The sequence below is a fragment of the Bos indicus genome, chromosome 8 (assembly GCF_029378745.1).
Source record: "Bos indicus isolate NIAB-ARS_2022 breed Sahiwal x Tharparkar chromosome 8, NIAB-ARS_B.indTharparkar_mat_pri_1.0, whole genome shotgun sequence".
Classification (NCBI taxonomy): Eukaryota; Metazoa; Chordata; class Mammalia; order Artiodactyla; family Bovidae; genus Bos; species Bos indicus.
Genome location: NC_091767.1, coordinates 46272547 through 46298905, shown reverse-complemented (window position 1 = coordinate 46298905; position 26359 = coordinate 46272547). Strand labels below are relative to the sequence as shown.

The window sequence follows — 26359 nt, the reverse complement described above, 5'->3', positions numbered from 1 at the left end:
AAGATTCCCTAAAAATCCACCCATTATGAAATAACAGATTAGGAATTTGGAAGTGTGGAGGGTGCTAGTGTTCGTAGGCTCATAAATAACCTTTGGAATAAATATTCGCCTAAATTAGGAGAAGGCAATGGCACCCCACTCCAGTCCTCTTGCCTGGAAAATCCCATGGATGGAGGAGCCTGGTAGGCTGCAGTCCATGGGGTCACTAAGGGTCGGACACAACTGAGTGACTTCACTTTCACTTTTCACTTTCATGCATTGGAGAAGGAAATGGCAACCCACTCCAGTGTTCTTCCCTGGAGGATCCCAGGGATGGTGGAGCCTGGTGGGCTGCCGTCTATGGGGTCGCACAGAGTCAGACACGACTGAAGTGACTTATCAGTAGCAGTAAATTAAGCTTATTTATAAGACTATGGGGAAAGAATATCTCAGATATTTCCATGTTGCTGCAAGGATGAATGTGGTAATCCAGCAATATTCCATGAAATTGATTCCTTGGGAAAGTCATGTAAGAATGCACTGGCGAGAACATCACCCTCATGTAAGCTGTGTTAGCAACTACCAGTTGTGCTAGTCAGTCTTTCCAGTCATTCCCCTATAAACTGATGTGAAACATAGAAGCCCAGCAACGAATATCTGAAAGAGAAGGAAAACCAGAGTAGATCAACTCTGCCTTACTCATATTTAAAGTCATTAATAATTCCTGTACTGACAACTGACACTGAGTTTTGCTTGGAAAAACTCAACAGTAGGCTCCTTTCCTGTACTTAGCTCCTCTATCCAATTTCACATTGAAACTTATTCCACTTGATGGTATAATTTTCCTGGCTCTGTATATGGAACTACCTTAATCTGTTCTAAAACGTGTTGATTATCTTGTCAGAAATTAACGATCCTGCTATTTCTACTTTGGACTCAGCTGTCCTGCTTTAATTATGCTGGAACATTAATATCCTGGAGCAGCCATTTCCCAGAGTTCCCAGACATCATGAAATATGATAGGAAATTTATCTTTTCTCATATATCTTGTCTACACATTGGCTTTCTGGTTCCTTAGTCCCTTTATAGCAGGATGTCTCGTTATTAAATAGGCACCTAAATCTCTCCAGAAATTTACTAGACCTGCTCTTCTATCTGAGTGAACTGCTAAGTGTCATCTTTAAAAATTTCAGAACCTTAGATATTTTATATCTAGTGGCATTTCCATTATTAAAAGGCAAAGTGAAAAGGAAGATTTTAAAAGCAGAAATCCAAATCAAAGACTTAAATTTCATTGATGTTTTGCTAAAACAAAAAGATTATTGTGAGAGGAAATAAACAGAGAAAGCTATGCATAGGGATGGTGCTGCATGATATTAAAAAACATTTTTTGACACTAAAATGCTTAAAAATATCTTAATGAAGGTCGAAGAGACTTAGCAGACATCAGGAAACATGTTTTCATTTTATAGAGAGGTGACATGACATTCTGATTTGCCAAATGTGCGCATGCATGCTCAGTTGCTCAGTCACGTCCAACTGTTTTGTAAACCCCAAGGACCAGAGTCAGCCAGCCTCCTCTGTCCGGGGATTTTCCAGGCAAGAATACTGTAGTGGGTTGCCATTTCCTCCCCTAGGGGATCTTCCCAACCCAGGGATGGAAACCACCTCTCCTGCACATCTCCAGCCTTGGCAGATTCCTTACCATCTGAGCTACCTGGGAAGCCTCCTGATTTATCATTACTTGAAGCCAAGTCTTCTATTTCTGACTGGGATCTTTTTTGTATAATCTCAATCTAACAAAACTCAAATTAATGACTTGTACAGGATTCAAAGAGGAAGGGACTCTTGAGATGGATTCTGAGAGAAAGGTGATTTTCTCAGGTTGGTTCCTGCAGCGTGATCAATGAAAAATATTTGCTGTTGATAAATCAAAATTCTCCAAGCTAGGCTTCACCAGTACGTGAACTGAGAGCTTCCAGATGTTTAAGCTGGATTTAGAAAAGGCAGAATAATCAGAAATCAAATTGCCAACATCCATTAGATCATAGAAAAAACAAGAGAATTCCAGAAAAACATGTACTTCTGCTTCATTGACTATGCTAAAGCACACTGTGTGGATCACAACGAACTGGAAAATTCTTAGAGAGATGGGAATATCAGACCACCTTACCTGCCGCCTGAGAAATCTGTATGCAGGTCAAGAAGCAATAGCTAGAACCCGACATGGAACAACAGACTGATTCCAAATTGGGAAAGAAGTACATCAAGGCTATATATTGGTCACCTTGCTTATTTAACTTGTATGCAGAGTACATCATGTGAAATGCTGGGCTGGATGAAGCACAAGCTGGAATCAAGATTGCTAGGGGAAATATCAATAATCTCAGATATGCAGATGACACCACACTTATGGCAGACAGTGAAGAGGAATTAAAGAGCCTCTTGATGAAAGTGAAGGAGGAGAGTGAAAAAGTGGACTTAAAACTTAACATTCAAAAAATGAAGATCATGGCATCCAGTTCCATCACTTCATGGTAAATAGATGGGGAAACAATGGAAACAGTGGCAGAATTTATTTTCTTGGGCCCCCAAATCGCTGCAGATGGTGACTGCAGCCATGAAACTAAAAGATGCTTGCTCCTTGGAAGAAAAGTTATGACCAACCTAGACAGCATATTGAAAAGCAGAGACATTACTTTGCCAACAAAGGTCCATCTAGTCAAGGCTATGGTTTTTCCAGTAGTCATGCATGGATGTGAGAGTTGGACCATAAATAAAGCTGAGTACTGAAGAATTGGTGCTTTTGAACTGTGGTGTTGGGGAAGACTCTTGAGAGTCCCTTGGACTGCAAGGAGATCAAACCAGTCTATCCTAAAGGAAGTCAGTCCTGAATATTCATTGGGAGGACTGATGCTGAAGCTCCAATATTTTGGTCACCTGAGGCGAAGAACTGACTCATTGGAAAAGACCCTGATGCTGGGAAAGATTGAAGGCAGGAGGAGAAGGGGATGACAGAGGATGAGATGGTTGATGGCATCTCTGACTTGATGGACATGAGTCTGAGCAAGCTCCAGGAGTTGGAGATGGACAGGGAGGCCTGGCATGCTGCAGTCCATGGGGTCACAAAGAATTGGACATGACTGAGCAACTGAACTGAAATCCTTTGAAGAAGCAGTGGAGGAGTAAGGCAAGGATTTGGAGAATGACAAACTGCACTGGATCCTAGACAGTAACTGAAAACATTTTCCAAAGAGTTTGAATACTAAAGGAATAGGATAGGGTGACAACTTAAATGGATAAAAAGGTGAAAGGAAGGTTTGCTGTTCATTTGTATGATCAATATTTGCTGCAAAGGACTAAAGAAATTAAAGATTTATGAGAGAGAGAACAATTTATGAAATCAGGGTGTCAGGATGGTGAAATCAAATAAACGACTGGTTGGTTTTGAATGAGAAACCAACTGTCAGAGTCAAAGAGATGCAGGTGAGGATTTGGAGAGAAACAAAATTGAAGGGGCTTGTTCTCAATGCCATCATTCTTTTGGGAGATGAACCCATGAGGTCACATCCTAAGAATGACACAGAGAAAATCAAGTTGGAGACTTGTGACTGAAATGGATCTGAATATCTGGGGTAAGGAATGAGAAAGGAAGTCAGTGAGAGATGATCTGAGTAAAAGACTTTCCCAGCAGCTTGGATCCAGTAGCATGGAGGGGACAGTGGAAACTAATCTTATTTTCTCCAGTTGTGCTGAAAAGCTCAGGGCAAAGAAGATGAAAATAGTTGCTGAGGTTCCCAGGGGTTCAGAGAACCAAGGAGGAAGAAGACAGAGGACCTGTGGATAGGAAGACTATGATGTGGAGGTAAGTGCTCCATGGACCATAGCACAGAATGAAGGCTTGAGAAACATGGAGGCTGTGTTGGGAGACAGGAAAAGGATCAGGAAAATCGAAAGGGCTGGGAAAACCTCATATCAGTCTTTGGGAATAGGGAAATGGTGTGATGAAAGTTGTTCCAAAGAAAAGAGTTACAGTTTTTGGTCTTAATAAAAGTCATCATAAAAAGCCTCAAACCAGACTCAGCATATATGTGTCTGTGTGTATCCTTATATCTACTCCAGCAGGTTATTTCTGCTTTTATTCAAATTCTTTGCAGGACCCATGGCACTGGGCTATAAGAGATTGCAGTTTATATGATTCAAAAGCAGAAACAGTTAATCTTCCTTCTTCCTGTGATTGATTTACGTTGTTCTTCCTTGCCATCAACACATTTTCCTTGAAATCTCAGTACCCTTTGAGTACCCACTCTGTTCTAGAAATTGTGTTACATTAGAAATCAAAAATAATAAATAAGATATAGGTCTCTGCTCTCCAGAAGCTTACAGTCTGATGTAAGCTAATGAAGACAGGTAGGTAAGGAGATAATTTCAGTATAATGCATGATGCTAGGATAGTTCAGTTCAGTTCAGTTGCTCAGTCATGTCCAACTCTTTGTGACCCCATGAACTTCAGCATGCCAGGCCTCCCTGTCCATCTCCAACTCCCAGAGTTTACTCAAACTCATGTCCATTGAGTCAGTGATGCCATCCAACTATCTCATCCTCTGTCATCCCCTTCTCCTCCTGCCCTCAATCTTTCCCAGCATCAGGGTCTTTTCCAAGAGTCAGCTCTTCACATCAGGTGGCCAAAGTATTGGAGTTTCAGCTTCAGCATCAGTCCTTCCTATGAATATTCAGGACTGATTTCCTTTAGGATGGACTGGTTGGATCTCCCTTGCAGTCCAAGGGACTCTCAAGAGTCTTCTCCAACACCACAGTTCAAAAGCTAGGATAGTAGTATTTCATTAAAAGGGGCTACACAAGGGGTCTATGTCACGTATTCTGAGAAAACTGCCACCTTACAAAAGGTTAAACAGGGTTCTTTAATGTAGAGCTTACCAGAGTTTCTAACATGTTACTGTGCAGGGCAAACCTTCCTATGTGTATGTGGAAGAGTAGAGATCTAGCATGCAAAATTTCTCCAACTCATTTGACCACATAACCTATTTTCAATAGAACAATTCAAGGGATTTGTACTCCATGGGACATACTCTGATAAGTGTCGACATATGGAAGCACTTTGAGACCCCAAAGTGACCCTTTGTGACCCAATGGACTATACAGTCCATGGAATCCTTCAGGCCAGAATACTGGAGTGGGTAGCCTTTTCTTTCTTCAGGGCATCTTCCCAACCCAGGGATCAAGCCCAGATCTCCTGCATTGCAGGTGGATTCTTTACCAGCTGAGCCACAAGGGAATTCCAACAGTACTGGAGTGGGTACCCTATCCCTTCTCCAGTGGGTCTTCCTGACCCAAGAATTGAACTGGAGTCTCCTGCATCGCAGGTGGATTCTTTACCAACTGAGCTATCAGGGAAGCCCGCTGACATAAAGTTCTTGCCTGGTTAAAGTAGGAAGTCAAGAAACCCCTGGAGTGACAGGCAAATTTGGCCTTGGAGTACAGAATGAAGCAGGGCAAAAGCTAATAGAGTTCTGCCAAGAGAATGTACTGGTCATAGCAAACACCCTCTTCCAACAACACAAGAGAAGACTCTACACGTGGACATCACCAGATGGTCGACACTGAAATCAAATTGATTATATTCTTTGCAGCCAAAGATGGAGAAGCTCTATACAGTCAGCAAAAACTAGACCAGGAGCTGACTGGCTCGGATCATGAACTCCTTATTGCCAAATTCAGACTGAAATTGAAGAAAGTGGGGAAAACTACTAGACCATTCAGATATAACCTAAATCAAATCCCTTATGACTATACAGTGGAAGTGAGAAATAGATTTAAGGGACTAGATCTGATAGACAAAGTGCCTGATGAACTATAGATGGAGGCTCATGACATTGTACAGGAGACAGGAATCAAGACCATCCCCAAGAAAAAGAAATGCGAAAAAGCAAAATGGCTGTCTGAAGAGGCCTTACAAATAGCTGTGAAAAGATGGGAAGTGAAAAGCAAAGGAGAAAAGGAAAGATATAAGCATCTGAATGCAGAATTCCAAAGAATAGCAAGAAGAGATAAGAAAGCCTTCCTCAGCGATCAATGCAAAGAAAGAGGAAAACAATAGAATGGGAGAGACTAAAGATCTCTTCAAGAAAATTAGAGATACCAAGGGAACATTTCATGCAAAGATGGGCTCGATAAAGGACAGAAATGGTATGGACCTAACAGAAGCAGAAGATATTAAGAAGAGGTGGCAAGAATACACAGAAGAACTGTACAAAAAAGATCTTCACAACCCAGATAATCACCATGGTGTGATCATTGACCTAGAGCCAGACATCCTGGAATGTGAAGTCAAGTGGGCCTTAGGAACCATCACTACAAACAAAGTTAGTGGATGTGATGGAATTCCAGTTGAGCTATTTAAAATCCTGAAAGATGATGCTGTGAAAGTGCTGCACTCAATATGCCAGCAAATTTGGGACACTCAGCAGTGACCACAGGACTGGAAAAGGTCAGTTTTCATTCCAATCCCAAAGGAAGGCAATGCCACAGAACGCTCAAACTACCGCACAATTGCACTCATCTCACACGCTAGTAAAGTAATGCTTATAATTCACCAAGCCAGACTTCAGCAATACATGAACCATGAACTTCCAGATGTTCAAGCTGGTTTTAGAAAAGGCAGAGGAACCAGAGATCAAATTGCCAACATCCACTGGATCATCGAAAAAGCAAGAGAGTTCCAGAAAAACATCTATTTCTGCTTTATTGACTATGCCAAAGCCTTTGACTGTGTGGATCACAATAAACTGGAAAATTCTGAAAGAGATGGGACTACCAGACCACCTGACCTGCCTCTTGAGAAACCTGTATGGAGATCAGGAAGCAAAGTTAGAACTGGACATGGAACAACAGACTGGACATGGTTCCAAATAGGAAAAGGAGTACGTCAAGGCTGTATATTGTCACCCTGCTTATTTAACTTATATGCAGAGTACATCATGAGAAATGCTGGGCCAGAGTAAGCACAGCTAGAATCAAGATTTCCCGGAGAAATATCAATAACCTCAGATATGCAGATGACACCACCCTTATGGCAGAAAGTGAAGAGGAACTAAAGAGCCTCCTGATAAAAGTGAAAGAGGAGAGTGAAAAAGTTGGCGTAAAGCTCAACATTCAGAAAACTAAGATCATGGCAGCCGGTCCCATCACTTCATGGCAGATAGATGGGGAAACAGTTGAAACAGTGGCTGACTTTATTTTTCTGGGCTCCAATGGCACTGCAGATGGTGATTGCAGCCACGAAATTAAAAGATGCTTACTCCTTGGGAGGAAAGTTATGACCAACCTATATGCCATCTATGGGGTTGCACAGAGTCGGACATGACTGAAGTGACTTAGCATAGCATAGCATAGCATACAGCATATTAAAAAGCAGAGACATTACTTTGCCAGCAAAGGTCCATCTAGTCAAGACTATGGTTTTTCCAGTGGTCATGTATGGATGTGAGAGTTGGACTGTGAAGAAAGCTGAGTGCCGAAGAATTGATGCTTTTGAACTTTTAGAGAAGATTCTTGAGAGTCCCTTGGACTGCAAGGAGATCCAACCAGTCCATTCTGAAGGAGATCAGTCCTGGGTGTTCATTGGAAGGACTGATGTTAAAGCTGAAACTCCAATACTTTGGCCACCTGATGCAAAGAGCTGACTCATTGGAAAAGACCCTGATGCTGGGAAAGATTGAGGGCAGGAGGAGAAGGGGACAACAGAGGATGAAATGGTTGGATGGCATTATCAACTTGATGGACATGGGTTTGGGTGGACTCCGGGAGTTGGTGATGGACAGGGAGGCCTGGTGTGCTGCGGCTCATGGGGTCGCAAAGAGTCGGACACACTGAGCGAGTGAACTGAACTGAACTGAACTGGTTTAAAAAAATGTATATTTTTTCAAACTGGCTATATGAAGGTTTTCTCTATATTCATAAATGACTTTTGAAGTTTGTTCTTTAATCTTACAACAGAATAAAGATGTAGATATGGAAGGGTTTACCATGCAGATGTTAATGACTACTGAGCTGATCATTAAGCCAGACCCAGATGAAAGAGTATGTCTGGTTACGCTCTCATTTATGGGCCATTTAACATTTTTTTTTTCAAAAGAAATATTTAATGAGCATGATACTGAGTTTCTTCCAGTGCCTCTAATTAACAGACTACTTAATGATTTTTGTTAAAAGGAAAATTCGTTTCAAGTCAAAAGATATTGCAGGACCTAACATTGGTTCTTTAGTGACCAAGCATAATGTCACCCCAAGGATTTGAACATAAAGGCTAATATTTGTGCTTCATCATTACAGACTTTCTGACAATGACTCTAGTCTCTCCTGACATTTGGCTTTCAGGAAAAGCATTCTGGAGTGAATTGTTCCCTCTCCTCATGACTATCTCTGGTGTGTCAAAGTCTCAATGTAAGTCTTGATTACTGGTCTATATTTAGTAATGTGCTGAGGACAATCAGATCAAGAAAACCCATTTCATAGGACTTCTCTGGTGGTCCAGTGGTTAAGAATCTGCCTTGCAATGCAGGGGTCTTGGGTTAGATCCCTGGTCTGAGACTAAGATCCCACATGCTGTACAGTAACTATGCCCAAGTGCCACAACGAAAGTTCCTGCATGACAGAACGAAGACCCAATAAAGGCCCAAAGCAGCCAGATAAATACATTTAAAAAAAGAAAAATGAAAACCATTTCATGATTCATGATTTTTCAAAATGTTTCTAAAACATTAACAAATATATTAGTTGATGATTATGTAAGCATAGCAGTCTGGTACTATCAAAATGAAGATTTAACTCGGGCTTGATTTTTAATTTAAAGAAAAGTTAAGGTACAGAATTAGTCACGTACTAAAGAGATGATACTTTGGCCACCTCATGTGAAGAGTTGACTCCTTGGAAAAGACTCTGATGCTGGGAGGGATTGGGGGCAGGAGGAGAAGGGGACGACAGAGGATGAGATGGCTAGATGGCATCACCGACTCGATAGACGTGAGTCTGGGTGAACTCCGGGAGATGGTGATGGACAGGGAGGCCTGGCATGCTGTGATTCATGGGGTCGCAAAGAGTCAGACATGACTGAGCGACCGAACTGAACTGAACTGCAAGAGATGATGCCTATGAATCCTTATCAGGATCAAAACCTAGAAAAAAAATCCTGTAGTCTCTTTGTTCAAAAGAGACTAAAGAATTCTCTTTTCTCTCTCACTCTTGCTCTCTCTCCAGCTACATTTAATCAATGCCAATTACGCGCCAGGTGCTACGCTGAGGGCTTTACATGCACCATAAGCCTATGAGGCAGGTACTATTAATACACCCATTTTGTATAAGAAAAGCCAGGCTCAGAGAGACTCACATAACTAGCCCCAAGTATAAAGGCATAAAAGCCAAAGAATCCACAGTCAAGTCTCAGGCATGATGCCATTCTTCCTTCTGCCCCACAGATCTCCTTTGTCTATGTTGAAGCACCTTGAATTTTGACCTTTGGAGCCAAAATTTTGACCTTGGAGCCTTGAATTTTGGCTCCTTGGAGTGAAAGTGATTTCTAAAATAGAACAACTGAGAGTCAATAATAAAGTTTCGGAAATCTTTGGAAGTCTTGAGTTAGGGCTGGTTTCTCCTCACCCGATCCTATACTTTTGACATAAGCCAGAAGAGAGCTAGGAGCATAAAGGTATAGTACAAAAGGCATGGCTTCTGGATTGAAAAAGACTTGGTGTTACCTCTCTGCTCTGCCTCTTAGTAACTGTGTGATGTGGAACAAGGTCCTTAATTTCCCTCATCTGTTAAATGGGAATATACAGCCTTCCTTCCTAAGGTGTTGTGGAACCAAATGAAGTAATGCATGTCGAATATTTAGCATAGCTCCTGGCACATGGAAAGCATTCAATGAAAGTTCCTAGTCCTCTTGGCAGCTGTGACATTATACATAATCCATCCATATGGCTATTTGGCTAGAATGATCTCAGGAAAATTCTTACCATTGCTACTATTCCTTAAATAGAAATATTAATATATATTATGCTATGCTATGCTATGCTAAGTCACTTCAGTCGTGTCCGACTGTGTGTGACCCCATAGATGGCAGCCCACCAGGCTTCCCCATCCCTGGGATTCTCCAGGTAAGAACACTGGAGTGGGTTGCCATTTCCTTCTCCAATGCATGAAAGTGAAAAGTAAAAGTGAAGTCGTGTCCGACCCTCAGCGACCCCATGGACTGCAGCCTACCAGGCTCCTCCATCCATGGGATTTTCCAGGCAAGAGTACTGGAGTGGGGTGCCATTGTAGTTTCCATCAAACATTAGACTATGTAGGGGAGCTAGCAGGGACTTATTAATCAAATCAACCCATTGTCCTTAAAATGGTCTGGGTAAGAGCAAATGTTGAAATAAAGGTAAAGAAGCATCCAGAGTGGAAGCTACCTGGGAAAGCACAGACGAGGTAACATGTAGGGAGAAACAAAAGGAAAGAGGGAAAAAAGTCCTGACTTTTTTACAGTTCTGTGCAGGCTGCCCTCACTCAGCTCATTTCTAGTCTCACAAGCCAACTCCCTGAGAGGTGAAAATAATGTTCATGAAAGCAGGTTACACTAAGAGCAATGTGAAAGTAAGAGATTATTGTTGTTATTATTTTGACTATGCAGCACAGATACTCAAACACATGTACCAAACATCTCTACCAGTGAAAACGGGGCTAGGTGTATTCAAACTTCACATACAAGGTTTCAGCCAGGGAACAGGTATGAAAAGGCAGCCACTCACTCTCGGTGAGTTGGTCCCTGACCACTGGCACTTGATTGGCTTCAGGAATGGGACAGTGAGGACTTGAAGCAGAGGCAGGGAAGGGTTTTCCTCATAACAGTGACATATGTGCAGTGAACTCTGAGCTTAGGCATCCATTTCTAGTAGGATGTGACCCGGGGTTGGTATAACTTTGACTTCTAGAAGGCCAAGGGCACTAAAAGGAGATACTTCACTTCCCTTACAGAAATGCTGTGAGAATTAAATAAAATAAAAGTTGGTGCCCATGCCCCAAGGCACATTTGGGAGCCTCACCTTCCCCAGTTGCAGAAGAACAGGCCTTCCCCAAGACTGGATGGAAATCCTGAGCACCCAGGATTGCCATACCAGTGGCAAAGGGCAGGCTTCTGACAGTCTATAGACCATGGATCAAACCCCAGCTCTGTCACATACCAGCCTTAGAAAGTCCACTCTCATTCTTTTATTTACTCATTTTTCAGTGTCATATTTTTATGGGAAAAGAGATGGACAATGAACAAGTGAACAAACAAATGAGAAAATTTCAGATCAGGGTAAATGCTATGCACAAAATAAACTAGGTGATATCTTGTAGAATAATCTGGGGATGGAAAAAGCAGTTACAGACCAGGTGGTCAGGCAATTCCTTTCTAAAAGGAGACACCTGACCAGGACAGTAGAACGAGAACCATCTTGACATAGGATAGGTGGGTGAGGGGACTGCAAGCATGATGTCCCCAATGAAGGAAAGGCCTTGGGACTCAGGAGACCTAGAGAAGGCCAGCGGGACCATGGGGACTGTGTGACCATGTGATCATGGGCAGAGCAAAGGAAGGTGAAGTTCATGAAGGATGCAGGGGCCAGATGGTACAGGGCCTTATGAGCCACAGGAGGGAATGGGGCTTTATTCTAAAGACCATAGGACAGTTTCTGGCAGGAGAGTGGCCTGATCCTATTTCCATTTCAAGATGATGATTTTGGTGGCTGCATGAGAGTGTAGTGAGCAAGGTGGAAGCAGAAAAACCAGATAGAAAGATATGGAGCAATTTAGGTAAGAAATGATGGTGGCTTAGACTAGGGTGGTGGTTGGGGACACAGAAGTAAACATATCTGAGATGTATTTTAGAGGCACAACTGTAAAGGATTTTGTCTGGGGTACAGCGGCAAGGTAACAGCAAGAATAGGACTATATTAACTTTTGGAAACTTCAGTTTCTTCACTTTTCAATTTATAAAGAGCAGCATGGTAAGTATATTTAGAAAACTGTATTGTATATTTGAAAGTTGCTAAGTGAGTAAATCTTAGAAGTTCTTATCACAAGAAAAAATACTCACTAACTATGTGAGGTGATGGATGTTAACTAGATGCACTGTGGTGATCATTTCACAATATATACACCAAACCATTACACTGTGCCCCTCAAACGCATGTCAATCATATCTCAATTAAGGGAAAAACTAAGATTGCAAAGTCATTTAAGTGCTAGAATGGAGATTTGAAAACAGACTCCTCAGTCATTTCTTTTCATTGCTCTGCTATCCTGTCTCCAGAATGATGGAGAAGAGGCCTAGGAGGCCCAGGGAACACTAATCTATTCTGAGGAATGAGCCAGAAAAGGAGTCTCTGCAGAAGGGAAGTTCAAGCCAGTGACTGAATTAACAAAAGTGTAGGCAGAGAAAACTGGGTGTGCAATGGCCCAAGGTGGAAGAGAGCAGTGTGTTCCAGGAACTGATTGCAATGTTATTAGAATGGTGGGAGTAAGAGGCGAGGCTGGGGAGGGGCTGATGTCAGAGCATGCAAGCCTTTGCCCAGAACAGCAACAGGAAGCCAGAGGGTCATTGAAGGGGAGGCTCCCTCATCACCACTATGCTGCTCCGCAGAGCACAGATCCAAGGAGGCAAAGGTGGATTGTAGGTGGGGCTAGCTCTTAATTTCAACTTTCAGAATTAACTTATAAAGCCACAGTTCTCATCCAAGGATGGCCTGACACCTCTGGGGCCACATGGAAACATGTGGAAATAACTTGGGTTGTTGCTGTCATTGCAGATGTCAAAATCCCAATCATGTAAGGTATGGCTGCCTACAGAGGCAGCACTGTCCCTTCCAAATTGCCAAGGGGACCCATATGGGGAAATCCTGCTATTGGCAAAGCTCAAAGTCTTCACTGGAGGAATAGAAATGTTTTAAGCCATTTCTATGTACAAGCAAATGTATTGCTGAGAAAACTGAGAGGTGGAGAGGGTAAGTGAGGGGAGGGGAAACAGAGGGGTAAAAATGTAATAGGACACGACCTGAAGTCGATGGGAGCAAAAACAGATGATTAGGTGTATCAGAGTCACAAAGGGAACCAAGAGAAAGTTAAAAATAAAAATACCAAAAAATTGTAAGGAGGATGGAGAAAACAAAAGGAAATAGTATAAATAAGCTAAATTTCTTATTTTTTATAGAAGGGAGTCAGCAAATACTGCTAACGTTAATGAATTAAGAAATGAGGCAGAAATAGAATATCTGGAATTATGGAGAAAAACATCAGAAAATCAGGGAAAAAACCTTTAGAAAAAGAAGTAGAATTGCAGTTTGAGTACAGGAGTGGTAAGGGAAACTTTGACTTTTCATTTTATTTCTTCTCTGAAATACCGCATGTATGTTTGTTTCTACCTGTATATGTTACGTATTAGTTTCTTACCTTACTCACTGCTGTCTGTATGCATGTCAAATGGTTCTCTCACTCTCTGAGAAACTGGTTCTGTTTAGCAAGGACCCTCCAAAAACTTCACCACTTTCAGACACGTGTCCAGAGTTTGCTTGTGTTGACCTGTACCCTCTCCTCATCAGCTCTGGGACTGAATTCATACTAGCTCCTTCTGAGGCTATAAGAACTTCCCTGCCCCCACTGGGTCTAGATCAAATTTTCCTGAAGTAGGTGGGTAGGGTTTGTGTGGTTGCTGGGAGGGTTGGAAGTCAGTCAAAGAAGAAAAGGGCAAATTCTCTGGGGCATCCTTAGTTGCTGGGTGGCTTCCTTCCATTCCATGGGAGTCAAATAAGAGCAGGGACTGACACTTAGGAGCAGATAAATTACTAACAACCAATGTTTTGTGAGTAAAGGACGAGGGGCTGGGGGGAGGGAGAAGAGAGGAGTCAGGTGGGTAGTGCATGAAAGGAGTTAGAATCCAGCATGGCCTGAACACTTCCCCTCCAAACACCAGCTCAGCTGGTCCTCTATTCATCTTTATTTTTCTGTGTCCAGTTGGTAGAACTACTCCTCTATTTTTCTACATAACCTTCCTGTGAGGCAGTGAGATTGCACTGTTTTAGTTGTTTACATATTTGTATCTTAACATTCTATCATCTGTGATCTCATTCTCAAAAGTAGAATCTGAGCCTCATTGATCTTTCTATCCCTTACACTGAACTTATACCTAATAAAGTACGGTTGAATAAAAGAATAAAAACAAATGAAAGTCAAATAAGTGAATGAAATGCTTGTTATACTTTCCCTCTTTTAAAACATTAGCAACAGAGGGTGTGGAGTACTGTAAAAATTTTATTATGTGCATCCCTGATTGTATGGATCAGGCACATGTTTGGTGTGTGAGTGTTACCATAACTACTTTAGAGAGTTAAATAATTGGTAATGGGGACTACCTATTTAGTTAGCATGAAAACAATAAAAGCAGTGCCTATATGAGAATGTGGTAAAACTTCTGTGCTTATATTCTACTATAGGTATCATAAATTGGTTTGACTCTTTTAGAAATCAGTAAGTTAAGGAGGCTGTCATGTCATTATAATCATCATTTTTTCTTGCCTAGAAATGAGGAAAATTTTTTTTGTAAATAGTTTCAAAGATCTTTGATTAATCATTGTGAAGATTTAATCATGCCCTGGTGTGTATTCTAATGGACTAAGAGTAACCAAGCAACATCATGATGGGAAAGGTGTACAAAATTTCTTTGCTAGGAAGTTATAGACAAAGCTATGTTTCTGTCCAAATGGTTATAACTAAGAGAAATTTGGATCATTAATGTGTATGAAGAAAGTTCTACTGTTCTGCTGTGTATATCTTTTCTTCAGGAGCCTAGTTACGAACATGATCAACTGACCAGCCATTCTTCAGTGATATATCTATTGAGCTTCCGTTGTGTGAGGCATCTGCTTGAAGGAAGGGACCTTCTTTCTTGCACAGAGGGTGCATGAGAGAGATCTTATCACCAACTGGCAGGTGAGACAAAACAGGTTTTCCCATTCTAGTTGTAATCTGGGTTGTATTAATAGTTGACAGAATTTATCGTATCTGTTAAGCTTCCTTAAGTTTATGAGCTGTAAAATTCAAGAGATCACAATTTTCTTTTCCATTTCCTTTTCAATAAAGATCTCTTTGTTTTCTCACTTCTATCAATAAGCTTCTGATGGTTCCCTTATGTAAATTCTTTCTGTCTGAGTTGGCTCTCCTATTTTACCGAGCTTCCCCATCCTGTGTTCAGCTAGAGGTTTAGGGTGTTGACCTTAAAGCCTCAATGTAGAACTTTATTCACATATTCTCTCTTTGGACTATTCTCAGGGAATCTAAGAAGTAAACAACAAGCAAACTCCCTATGTGGCCATGATTCCGAGAGACAGAAAACTGAAAAGAAGTGAAGGATATAACTCACACATGCCTGGGAACAGGATGTGAGGGTGGGACTTTCAGCTTGAACAGAAGAAAAACAATGCATCATCAGTTGAAAATAATTAAACAGAAATTCGCTAATCCAGTCCAGTGACTGGAAATTGCAGAAAGATTCTACTGTACCTTGGTAGGCATGGGCTTCCTAAAGGTGATTTCAGCTTGCATCCAAATGCCCCTTGGGGACTCCAGCACAGACCAGATCTTGTCTTGAACCACATGGTTCTCTTCAAAGATATAAACTGCTAGGGTGTCACTCATTTTTAAAAATCCAGAGATGGCATAATAAAAACGCAAACAATACTGCTGGTTTCCTGGAAGTGAGGGACCGTAGAGCCTTCCAATGTAGCCAGGCTGTGATGTAAACTTTGTGTCGGCCAGCAAGAAATACCCTGTGAATAGGACAAAGCTTTCAGTGCATCAGCAATGAAAAACCGAAATAATTCATCCCAGATCATCAAGTGGAAAAATTTGGTTAAAGTAGTGGAATTTTCCAAAAGAAACTATTCTATAGGCTTTAAGTAATAGCATTTAACAAAGTCTGTGGCTTAGGTGATAGAAAATATCTGGGTGACTCTTTTGCTAATAAACCTCCAATTTTAAGGTAACTTCATAAACCAGCATAGATTTCCAACTGCATATGCTCAGGTTTTAGCTATCAATCAGGATGTACACTTTTTTTTTTTTTTTTTTTTTGGCCATGCCATGTGGCTTACAGGATCTTAGTTCCCTGATCAGGGATTGAACCCTAGCCCTCAGCAATTAAAAAAAAAATGTAGCGTCCTAACCACCAGACTGCCAGGGAATTCCATAACTTTTCATGAAACAAAAAGGATGAAATCATCTTGTGGTTCTCTATTTTTTAGACAAAGAGCTGACAACTAGACTGAGTAGTACTGGGTCACAGAGAACACAAGGCCCAGAGCAGATTTTCCTATTATCTCTGCAATTATTGTAAGAAGGGGGACCCTTTCCAGGGCCCGAAACTGGGCTCTTGTCTAATACTCAGAAATGAATTGTCCGAGGAGACATATGCTGACAAAGCAAGAGATTTTATTGGGAAAGGGTCCCGGGTGGAGAGCAGTAGGGTAAGGGAACCCAGGAGAACTGCTCTGCTGCGTGGCTTGCAGTCTTGGGTTTTATGGTGATGGGATTAGTTTCCGGGTGGTCTTTGGCCAATCATTTTAATTCAGAGTCTTTCCTGGTGGCACATGCATCGCTCAGCCAAGATGGATGCTAGCGAGAGGGATTCTGGGAAGTGGACGGACATGCGGTGTTTCCTTTCTACCTTTCCCGAACTTTTCCGGTTGGTGGTGGCTTATTAGTTTCATATTCTTATCAGGATCTCCTGTCATAAAACAACTTATGCAAATAGTTACTATGGTGCCTGGCCAGGGTGGGCGGTTTTAATCAGCGTGCTTTCCCTAACAACTCCCTCCTGAGAGACTTCATACTCATATGGAACTAATAAGCCACCACCAACCGGAAGAGTTCAGGAAAGGTCCAGGAAAGGTCGAAAGGAGACACTGCGTGTCCGTCCACTTCCCAGAATCCCTCTGGCTAACATGCATCTTGGCTGAGTGATGCGTGCGCCACCAGGAAAGACTCTGAATTAAAATGATTGGCCAAAGACCACCCGGAAACTAATCCCATCACCATAAAAACGGAGACTGCAACACGGCAGAGCTGTTCTCCTGGGTTCCCTTACCCTACTGCTCTCCACCCAGGTGCCCTTTCCCAATAAAATCTCTTGCTTTGTCAGCAGATGTGTCTCCTCAGACAATTCTTTTCTGAGTGTTAGACAAGAGCCCAGTTTTGGGCCCTGGAAGGGGTCCCCCTTCCTGCAACACAATGACCAGTGGAGTGGGAGAGGTTGCAGGGTCTGGCAGTCCTTGAGGGGTGAAGGGTAGGGGTGGTTTATGTATTCAGGCAGAGCTTACTCTCTTGGTCATATGTTAAACTGGATCCTAAAAAGCAGGTTTTTAATCAGATAGACCCTCTCAGGTGCTGAATATCTGATTTTCCCCTACTTCTTTTAAATAACATGAAAAAATAGGATCAAGAACCTCCTGTACCACCTGCTCTACCACTCCCATGGTAAACTTAAAACAGGTCCCTATGTCTTACAAAGATGGGGCAGAAAGAAAAAGCCTAATACCTTACTTTTTTTTCCCCCTTTCCTTTTTCTGAGCCTTCTCCATCAATTCTCTTGGGAGCAGTCTTTGGTATACACTTTAGTTTTATTTAATCTGGCAAAAGCTTCTTTGTTAATTTTATGAGTGTTGTTACGGACTGAATTATGTCCCCTCCCCAACCCCAATTCATATGCTGAAGTTTTAACCCCCAGTGTGACCATATTTGGTGATGGGGCATTTAAGGAGGCAATTTAAGGTTAAATGAGGTTACAAAGTCGAGGCTTTCACACCTATGGAACTGGTGTCCTTGTAAGAAGAGGAAGAAACAACATCTCTCTCTCTCCTCTCCCAACCCCTCTGCCCCCGCCCCCATCTCCCCCTGTGCACACACAGAGGAAAGGCCGTATGAGGACAGAGTGAGAAGGTGCCTTGTCCAAGTCAGGAAGAGATACCTCACCAGAAACCAACCCCAGTGGTGCCTTGACTGCGGACTCCCCAGCCTCCATAACTGTGAGAAAATAAACTGTTGTTTAAGTCACCTAGTCTGTGATATTTTGTTATGGAAGCCTGAGCAGACTAATACAGGTAGCCATACACCAGCCAGAGCGATCTTTTTAAGTCTAAATTTAATCCTTCACTGATCTACTTAAAACCTATCAATAGCTTCTCATTTCCTTTATAGTAAAATCCCAGTTGCTTACTCTGGCCTGCCACATCTATGGTCTACCTCCCTTTCTAACTTCACTTCACTTTACTTTCCTCTCAGTGGTGCAGCCACACTAACCTAATTCCTGGCAGTGTCTGGCTGCTTCCAAACTCCTGGCCCTCAGAGATGCTGTTCCTTCTGCCTGGGCTGCTCCCGTTCTTCCAGCTACAACCTGCTTCTCTGAATCTTCAACCAAAAGGAGGTTCTTTATTCTCTCACAGCTCACTCTTTATTTCCTTCACAGCACACACCACAATTTGTAATCATGAGTCTATCTGTATATATGTTTGTTGTGTTTCTCTTGCCCACTGAAATAATGGTCAGCCAGGGAGGGTGGGATACATACCTGATTTGTTCACTATCATATCCCCCCAGGGGTTAGGTTGGCCAAGGTCAGAATAGGTTTTTATTCTGTAATTCTTTAAGTTTTGCAACCTCTAGGCAAAGAATATAAAATTACAAGTATAAAATTGCAAGGGCCTGGTGAAAGTGAGGGGCCCTGAAATCACCTTCATCAGCTTTCTGTTAAGTCACCCCCATACCCAGTATATAAATATTAATTAGACAGCAACCCTTTGAGAACAAGCCCTTTCCCTCACTCTCTACTGGAGTGGACTTCATAAGCTCTGTCTTTATGAAGATTATGATAGATAATCCTTACATTGGGGGAGCTCGCACTGATTCCTAAGAGCTTCCTGTAGGCCCATCCATCGAGTGCCCACCCAACACTTCCCAACAGCTGTGATAGCTTTTATGTCCCACTATGTATTATTTACTGCAATAAAACACATATAATGCAAAATTTAGCATTTTAACCATTTTAAAGAGTACAATTTAGTGGCATTTAGTACTTTCACAATGACTGTGCAGCCACTATTACCCACTTCCAGAATATTTTCATTACCTCAAAAGGAAATTCTATACCCATTGAATAGTCATTCCCCACCCCCTCTCCCTAGCCCCTGGCAACCACTAATCTGCTTTCTGTTTCTATGGATTTGCCTTTTCTGGATATCTCATGTAATTGGAATCTAATAGGTTTTTAAAGGTACTTCTCTATCTAAAGTGAAGAGCAATTTCCAAAGGTTTGACTACTTAATTAACTGGTAAATACATCTGCTAGCACAGCAACTTGAATTCCAGTTTTGAAAAATGGTCAAACCCAAGATTACCTACTGTCTTTGCTTCTACACAGCTGTCCCCCCACCCACCCTCCTCTTTCAAGCTGGTGTCTTGGTGAGAACAAGTGGAAAATGGAGCATGAATACTAACCACCACCCGCACCACGACATCCCACACAACAGACTCTGCTTTACCTAGGCCTGAAGTGTGGTCTCCTGCCCGATACAGGTTTGGTTTTACTTTCACTCGGGTCCAGCCTGAACCTTCTTTGTCTTGGTAAAAGTTGCAGAGGTCTTCCTCAAAATTGCAGCTTGCTTCTAGGGCACTAAAAGGACGCTCTGAGCAAAGGAGAATCAAAGTTAAAGTAGGCCAAACCCAAGGATCTCAAAGGATGACAAGGGATTGACAAATATGTACACATTTGTACTAGGGGAGCTTGCAGAAGCAACACACAACAAAAATATTTTTACCCTAATGGCATGCTGACAGGTTAGCATCAAACCCACGTTTCAGCATGACAGGAAAATTGTTCTTTTTCTCCCTTAAGGGGTAGAAAGAAGGAGCTCTGTTCACATTCTCTACAAAAAACCCAAAGTACCAGACTTCAAAAGATATTTCCTTTCCTGATGTAAAGACTGAGAGCATTTATTCACATACTTCTTCACAATTCAAATTTCACTCATACAAAATTAAAAAGAAAGAGAAAAAGGATTTTATAGAATTCTTAATTTCTTTCTGACAGATGTATAGAAATAATATTTTCCAGAAATAATTTTCCTTTGTTGATCAATCTCTATGTCAGAAACACATCCACTGTCTATTTATAATTGACGTTAGTAGCAGGAGCTGATTTGCTGGAAGAGAATCATTACTCAGTATAAATCACACTGTTCAAACACCAATTCTGTCACCAGTTCTGCTTTTATTTTGGCTTTTGATGAATTCTTGTGTCATTTACTCTGATCTATAAACATCACCTCATCCCAGATTGCCTGGAGGAAATGGAACATAAAAGGTTCCTGCTCTTTTAAATAATGTGGTCCTGGCAACAAGTAACTGTTCATATTGCCCACTGAGTCCAGAGGGGATGAGACTGCAGCAGTCTGGGACACACTCACTGTAGCCAAGTATAATCTTATTCTGCATGCTGACATATACTGGCTTAACCTTTTACAGCCAGAGACAGCACTGTTTTGAATAAGCAGAAAATTATCTCTAGACTCAGTGGTAAAGAATTCGCCTGCAATTCAGGAAATGCAGGAGGCACGGGTTTGATCCCTGGTCCAGAAAGATCCCCTGAAGGAGGAAATGGCAACCTAATCTAGTATTCTTGCCAGGAAAATTTCATGGATGGAGGAGCCTGACAGGCTACAGTCCACTGGGTCACAAAAGTGTTGGACATGATTGAGTGACTAAGCACACACAACGTTTTAGGGCCAGAGAGAGCACTGTTCTGAATAAGTGGAAAATTATCTCTAGAGAAACACTTGAGTCCTAGGTACGGGAATCTGATGAAACACAGAGCTCTTTAGGGACAAAGACTCACTATTCTCTCAATTTGTCAATATTCAAAGCAAGAAAACATTCCAGTGGTCTGAGGAGCTGGCCCAGCCAAGTGGATGAAAGACACATGACAACCAAATGCTACAAGGGGTCCAAGACTCCATCTTGGTCGAGGAAAACAAACAGCTATAGAAGACTTTACTGGGGCAACTGGTGAAATCAGCATGTGGACTATAGATTAATTGATAATATTGTATCAGTGTAAATTTCCTGAACTTTATAATTATTCCATAGTATGTTGGAGAATGTCTCTGGTTTTAGAAAATACCTAATGAAGTATTTAATGGTAAAAGGACATAATATCTATAACCTATTCTTAAATGGTTGATAAAGCAAATATAGATTTGGGAAAATCTACTTTTGTAGATCTGGGTGAAGAGTATATGGGAGTTCCTTATCATAATCTTGGAAATTGTGTCAGAGTTTAAAATGATACAAAAGTAAAGAGTTTTAAAAATGCTAAATTAAAAAGAAAAGTAAGTAACTAACCACAATACAAAGAAAGAACAGGAAGAATATGTTCTTACATGACTGGAATCTGATTATATCTGAGACAATATGCCTTAGCAACTATACAAGAAGAGGCCCCTGAAGAGCTAGATAGAAGGAAAGGAAGAGAATTTTCAGTGCTGTAAGACTGGTGGTAACCCACTGCTCTGCCTGACTCTGTCAGCATCAAGTTGAATCTTGAAGCTGTGCAGATAAAGTCATGAAGATATACATTTGAAATTGATTATGATAACATGCAAGCAAGGATCCTTTGACATCCCCCCACAGAGATTTGAGCCCATAGGAAACCCCATAATGGTCTTCAGTCTTAGTCACCCCTCTGCCACCTGGTAATGAAAAAGCAGATGGAAATTCAGACCTACAGATAGCCACTCAGATAAGAAAATAAGGCAGCACTCCCAAAAGCCGTGGATAAAGAGAGTGGAAGGTCAGTGACATTATTCATCAGGAATATATCCCAAGGATAATCTACTTGGGCACCCAAAAGAGATCCATAACCCATTTCCTAGGTGTGTGGGAGGAGGTGAGAGGTGATAGTAAAACTTGTAAGTAAGCAAGGTTCTGTTGTCTCCATAGTGACAAACTGAGTCACACAGAGAAGATTTTTCTGAGGACACAGTTATATTCTTTTGCTAAACACTTGGTTCTAGCAGTGGATTTGTCGGGGGTCCTGAGACAGTCTGATAAAAAGAAAACCTCAAAAGCATAACTCAAAACCTAAATCTTTTTCAACTAGAATGCTTATTCTAGCATGAGACACTATCTAATTCCTGAAGATGGGGGCCAGAGGGCTTATTATGTATGACCTAAAGTGAGATCCCCAAACACATGAGGTGAATGAAAAGCCTTTGCTTCAGGCTTGTTCCAGAAGTATGTGTCAAGTGGCGATTGAAGTTGAGGAGTGTTAATAATATATTTGAAGCATAGGAAGGAATCAGAAGAAATTGGAAGCACCTGAGCATCAGTAGATCACCCTGTCCCATCAAAAAAAATTAAAAAGTTCTCTTTGAGCATCACAATGCACCATTTAGTTAATTATTTGATTTCCAATGTTTGAACTTTTTAGAATCAGGAGGCTCTGAAGATAAACTAATCTGATAGAGGGAGAAGATAAACTAGTCTTCTCTGTTTGAGAAGACTGGTTGGGAATATTTCTCATCTTTTCCTCTGCTTCATGGAGTTCATAGAGATGAACTCAGTATCAGTCCTTGAGATCTAAGAGGCTTATCAGCCCCTGTAGTGCTAGAGAGACTTTGGGTGTGGTGCTCTGTACTCTGTTAGACTTGTGCAGTAGCTCTTATTTTAGCCCAGGCCAGCCTGAAAGCAGGCTGGGACAGCTCAAAGCTGGCAAGGGAATACTGTGAGTGGGACCCAGCACCAGACTGAGGAATCACGACAGAGCAGACCTGGGCCACTGATCAGGCTGTGGAGATGCTTGAAGGCCTCTGAGTTAAGGAAGACTGTGATACCTGCAGCTGTAGCCTAGGCAACAACTGGAGCCACATTTCCAAACCAGACAAGAGGTCTAGGTAGTGTGTTGTTGGTGAATGGTCAATTTTGGGACTTAGGTCCACACAGACATCCTTTTGGAGGTATATCCGTGACTGTCAGTGTCTTCCCAGAGCCTGGCCTGGGTGTGGGGTGAATCTAAGGCCAGAGAGGAAGCTAGGTCTGCATATGGCAGAGACTGGAGGTCTCTGTTTGGCAGTTGGGCATTAAGGCAGGATTTCTAGAAGTGAGAAGTGAGTGGAATCACCTGTTAGGTATTCAAGGACTTACAGAGTAAAAGGAGAGCTTATTCCTACAGTCTAGGTTCTGGGTCAAATGTGGTGGATGGGGAGTTTTCAGATGGGAGAGGCCTGGAAAGGGAAGGGCTGTAACTCAAGCTGGGAGGGATGGGGTAAGTTCTCACTATACTCTGTAAGCATCCTGGGGAAATATCTGGGGGGATGACAAGCAGCTGGTGCTTAATACCTGTGACTCTGAGATAGGTCTCAGGTCTGGGAAACTAGATTAATCTAAGAGCAACCAGATGGTGGGAACAAGATGCTTCATATGTTGAAGTAATTCCTGTTTCAACCTACTAGGGAGATGAGGGAAGAAAATGTCAAATCCAGCTGGGAAAAGCAGAGACAATAAGTCTGGAGGTAACCAAGATAAAGAAAAGAATGTTGGTACCTATTATGAAACAGAAGGACATAAACTATTTGTGAAATGTAAAAGGAAGTATGAAAACTAGAGGGCTCAGCCTCTAAGACTCAGAATCTGGCCCACAGGTGCTTAATGAAGGGCACAAAACAGGCTCCAGCTTACACATTCATCAAGGCAGTGCCCTTTGCTGGTTCTCTTTAGTTTCAGTCTGACTCCCTGTTCTCTAGGGAATGAATGGGAGTATTTTGAAAATTAAGTAAATAATATTAGGTCTCATGACCAAGCATTTTCTGTGTGCCATACTGTTCCAAGGCTGTCACAGACATTATTAAATCATCAATCTTCCTGACAAGTCTATGAAACAGATTCTTCCATCCTTGTCCCATAAACGTGAAAGCAGTCTCAGAGACGTTAGGTAACAAGCTGAAGGTCACACAGCTTGTAAATGGCAGAGTAGGGATGTGAGTCCACAGTCCTGGTTCAAAAGCACAATACTTTGATAATGCAGTTAAACCATTTAAAGGAAAGCTGGTATACTAGGAAGTTCTGAAGACCAATAGGGAACCTTGGTTAACTATATAAAAATGTGAATCCCTGGTAGTCCGTATGGAGGAAGGGTCTTTATCTGGGCTGGATTTCACAGACTAAGTGGTCACTATCTCTCTTAACAAATGGTCCTTATTTTGCTGGAATCTTTCTTTTCTTTTCATCAGTCAGTAGAAAAGAGTTCACATATATTCTGTATCTTTTTTAATGGGAAAATGTTTCTAAATGTTACTTGTATGGTGGTTCAGTAGATTCTATCACCTTCCAGCTGTAGCTTCACTCCACCTGCTATCCAGTATAGATGCTAAATAAACCCCTCTTCTTCTACATGCACAACTTGGAAATATTTTTAAAGTTCAATGTAAATGTCCAGTGACTGAGAAGAGAAACTTTCTAAAAATAATGTTAAAGAGGTTGTAAAACTATTATTAACATCACTGAAACATTAACTGATGGAATTAGGGAGCAATCATATTTAGAGAAGTGAAACCACTTTGGTTTCTGTGTTCTGCCAAATTTAGAGACTCTTAATTTTTGATTACTGTTAGGATTACATCATTTTAATTAGAGCATATAAATATGAAAATCAAGTCTGTTCTGTTTCACTAGTTTTGTTTTTTTAAATTAGAATTAGTTAAAACTAATGTTTGATTTCAGCTAATTAGTAAGTTTCTCTGTAATTTGGAGGTAACAGTTTAGCTTGAGTGGAAAATATTCTAAGCTCCTTTGCTTATAGAATATATTCGAAACTGGGGGCACTCTCCGTCCCCCTTCTGATGTCTTATGTCAGAAGCTTTCTATGTCCCTTTTTATCCTTTAATAAAACTCTGCTTCACAAAAGCTCTTGAGTGATCAAGCCTGGTCCCTGGTCCCAAAGATAAATCTTCTTTGGAGATCAAGAATCTGATATCGTTTACCATAAGCTATCATCTTGGGGGCTTGTCTGGGATCTTCAGGACAAGCTTTCAGCTTTTCAACCTCCTCATCAATTGAAGGCTTCCCATGGTGGGTTTCTCTACTTCAAGGAAAGGACTTTCTTCAACTCTGTGAATATCTTCACTAACAGCAATTGTATGTGACACCTCTTCTTGATCTGATGACATCTAACAATCCTAAGATGGACTGATGTAACTATGGACATAATATGAATTTGTGACTGTTTTGCCCCATAAAATCCAGAGGAAGTGATGGTATGCAACTTTTGAGGCTGGGTCATAAAAGGTGCTACAGCTTCCTCCTGGTTCTCTTGGAACACGGTTTTGCCAGAAGTCAGCCACCAATGAAGTAGTCTGACAACCCTGAGACCACCTTCCTGGAGAGATCATGTGTAAGTGGTTCAGGAGACAGACCTAACTGAGTTCCCAGACAACTGCCAGCAGCAACTGCCAGTAACGTTTATGAGTCAGCACCAAAACACTCTTTTCATGGTTTTTTAATCTTTTCCGAAGAAAAGGCCTTTTGCTTAAGAAGGAAAAAGGAAAGTTTATGGAAAGCTGTGAGGATGTAATAGAAGAGGTCGAGAAGTCTGAACAAGAAGGAGGCTGGCAGGAAGGAGCCTGGCAATTCCAGAATGCCTTGGTAGAAGGAACTGCTCAACTATCTCCCTAAGGTTTCTTCCATCTCTGGGTCACTCCAGACAAGATTAAAAGTCCTAAAGAGAGTTTGGTTGGCCCCAACTTGAGGCATCTGACAGCTGTTTGATTGATCTAGTGTGATCAGATTTGCAAAGATATAAAATTTACCAAGACCCGTGGTTGGTGTAGGTGTGTAGAAACAGGCATTCTCACATGTGACTGTTGCAAATAAGTTGCCTTGGCTTTTTCTGGAGGCTGATAGTACCCTAAGATATATATACATATACACACATGCACACATATATTCTTAAGTACGTACTCTTCAATCAAGATATTTCACAATGTAGAATTTTTCTAAGAGAAAAAAAAATTTAGTTAATTGAGTGATGATATAGATAATTGGTTATTTTATTATTGCTTGGAATAGCAACATTTGTTATTGTTGTTCAGTAGCTAAGCCAAGTCATGGCGGACTCTTTGTAACACATGGATTGCAGCATGCCAGGTTACTCTGTCCCCAACTATCTCCTGGAGTTTGTTCAAATTCATGTTCATTGAGTCAGTAATTTTATCCAACCGTATCATCCTCTGTCATCCCT

General features: G+C 41.5%; 1 protein-coding gene across 2 annotated transcripts in view; it reads right to left on the bottom strand.

Annotated features, from left to right (window-relative positions):
• The window catches only part of MAMDC2 (MAM domain containing 2), a 163332-nt gene that overhangs the window by 36764 nt on the left and 100209 nt on the right, over positions 1–26359 (bottom strand). For both annotated transcript variants that reach the window (XM_070794625.1, XM_070794624.1), the window contains exons 8-9: positions 19611–19754; positions 15580–15845 (exon numbers count right to left, since the gene is read on the bottom strand). In XM_070794625.1, the coding sequence (XP_070650726.1) occupies positions 15580–15845; positions 19611–19754 (410 nt within the window). The remainder of the gene's footprint in view (positions 1–15579; positions 15846–19610; positions 19755–26359) is intronic.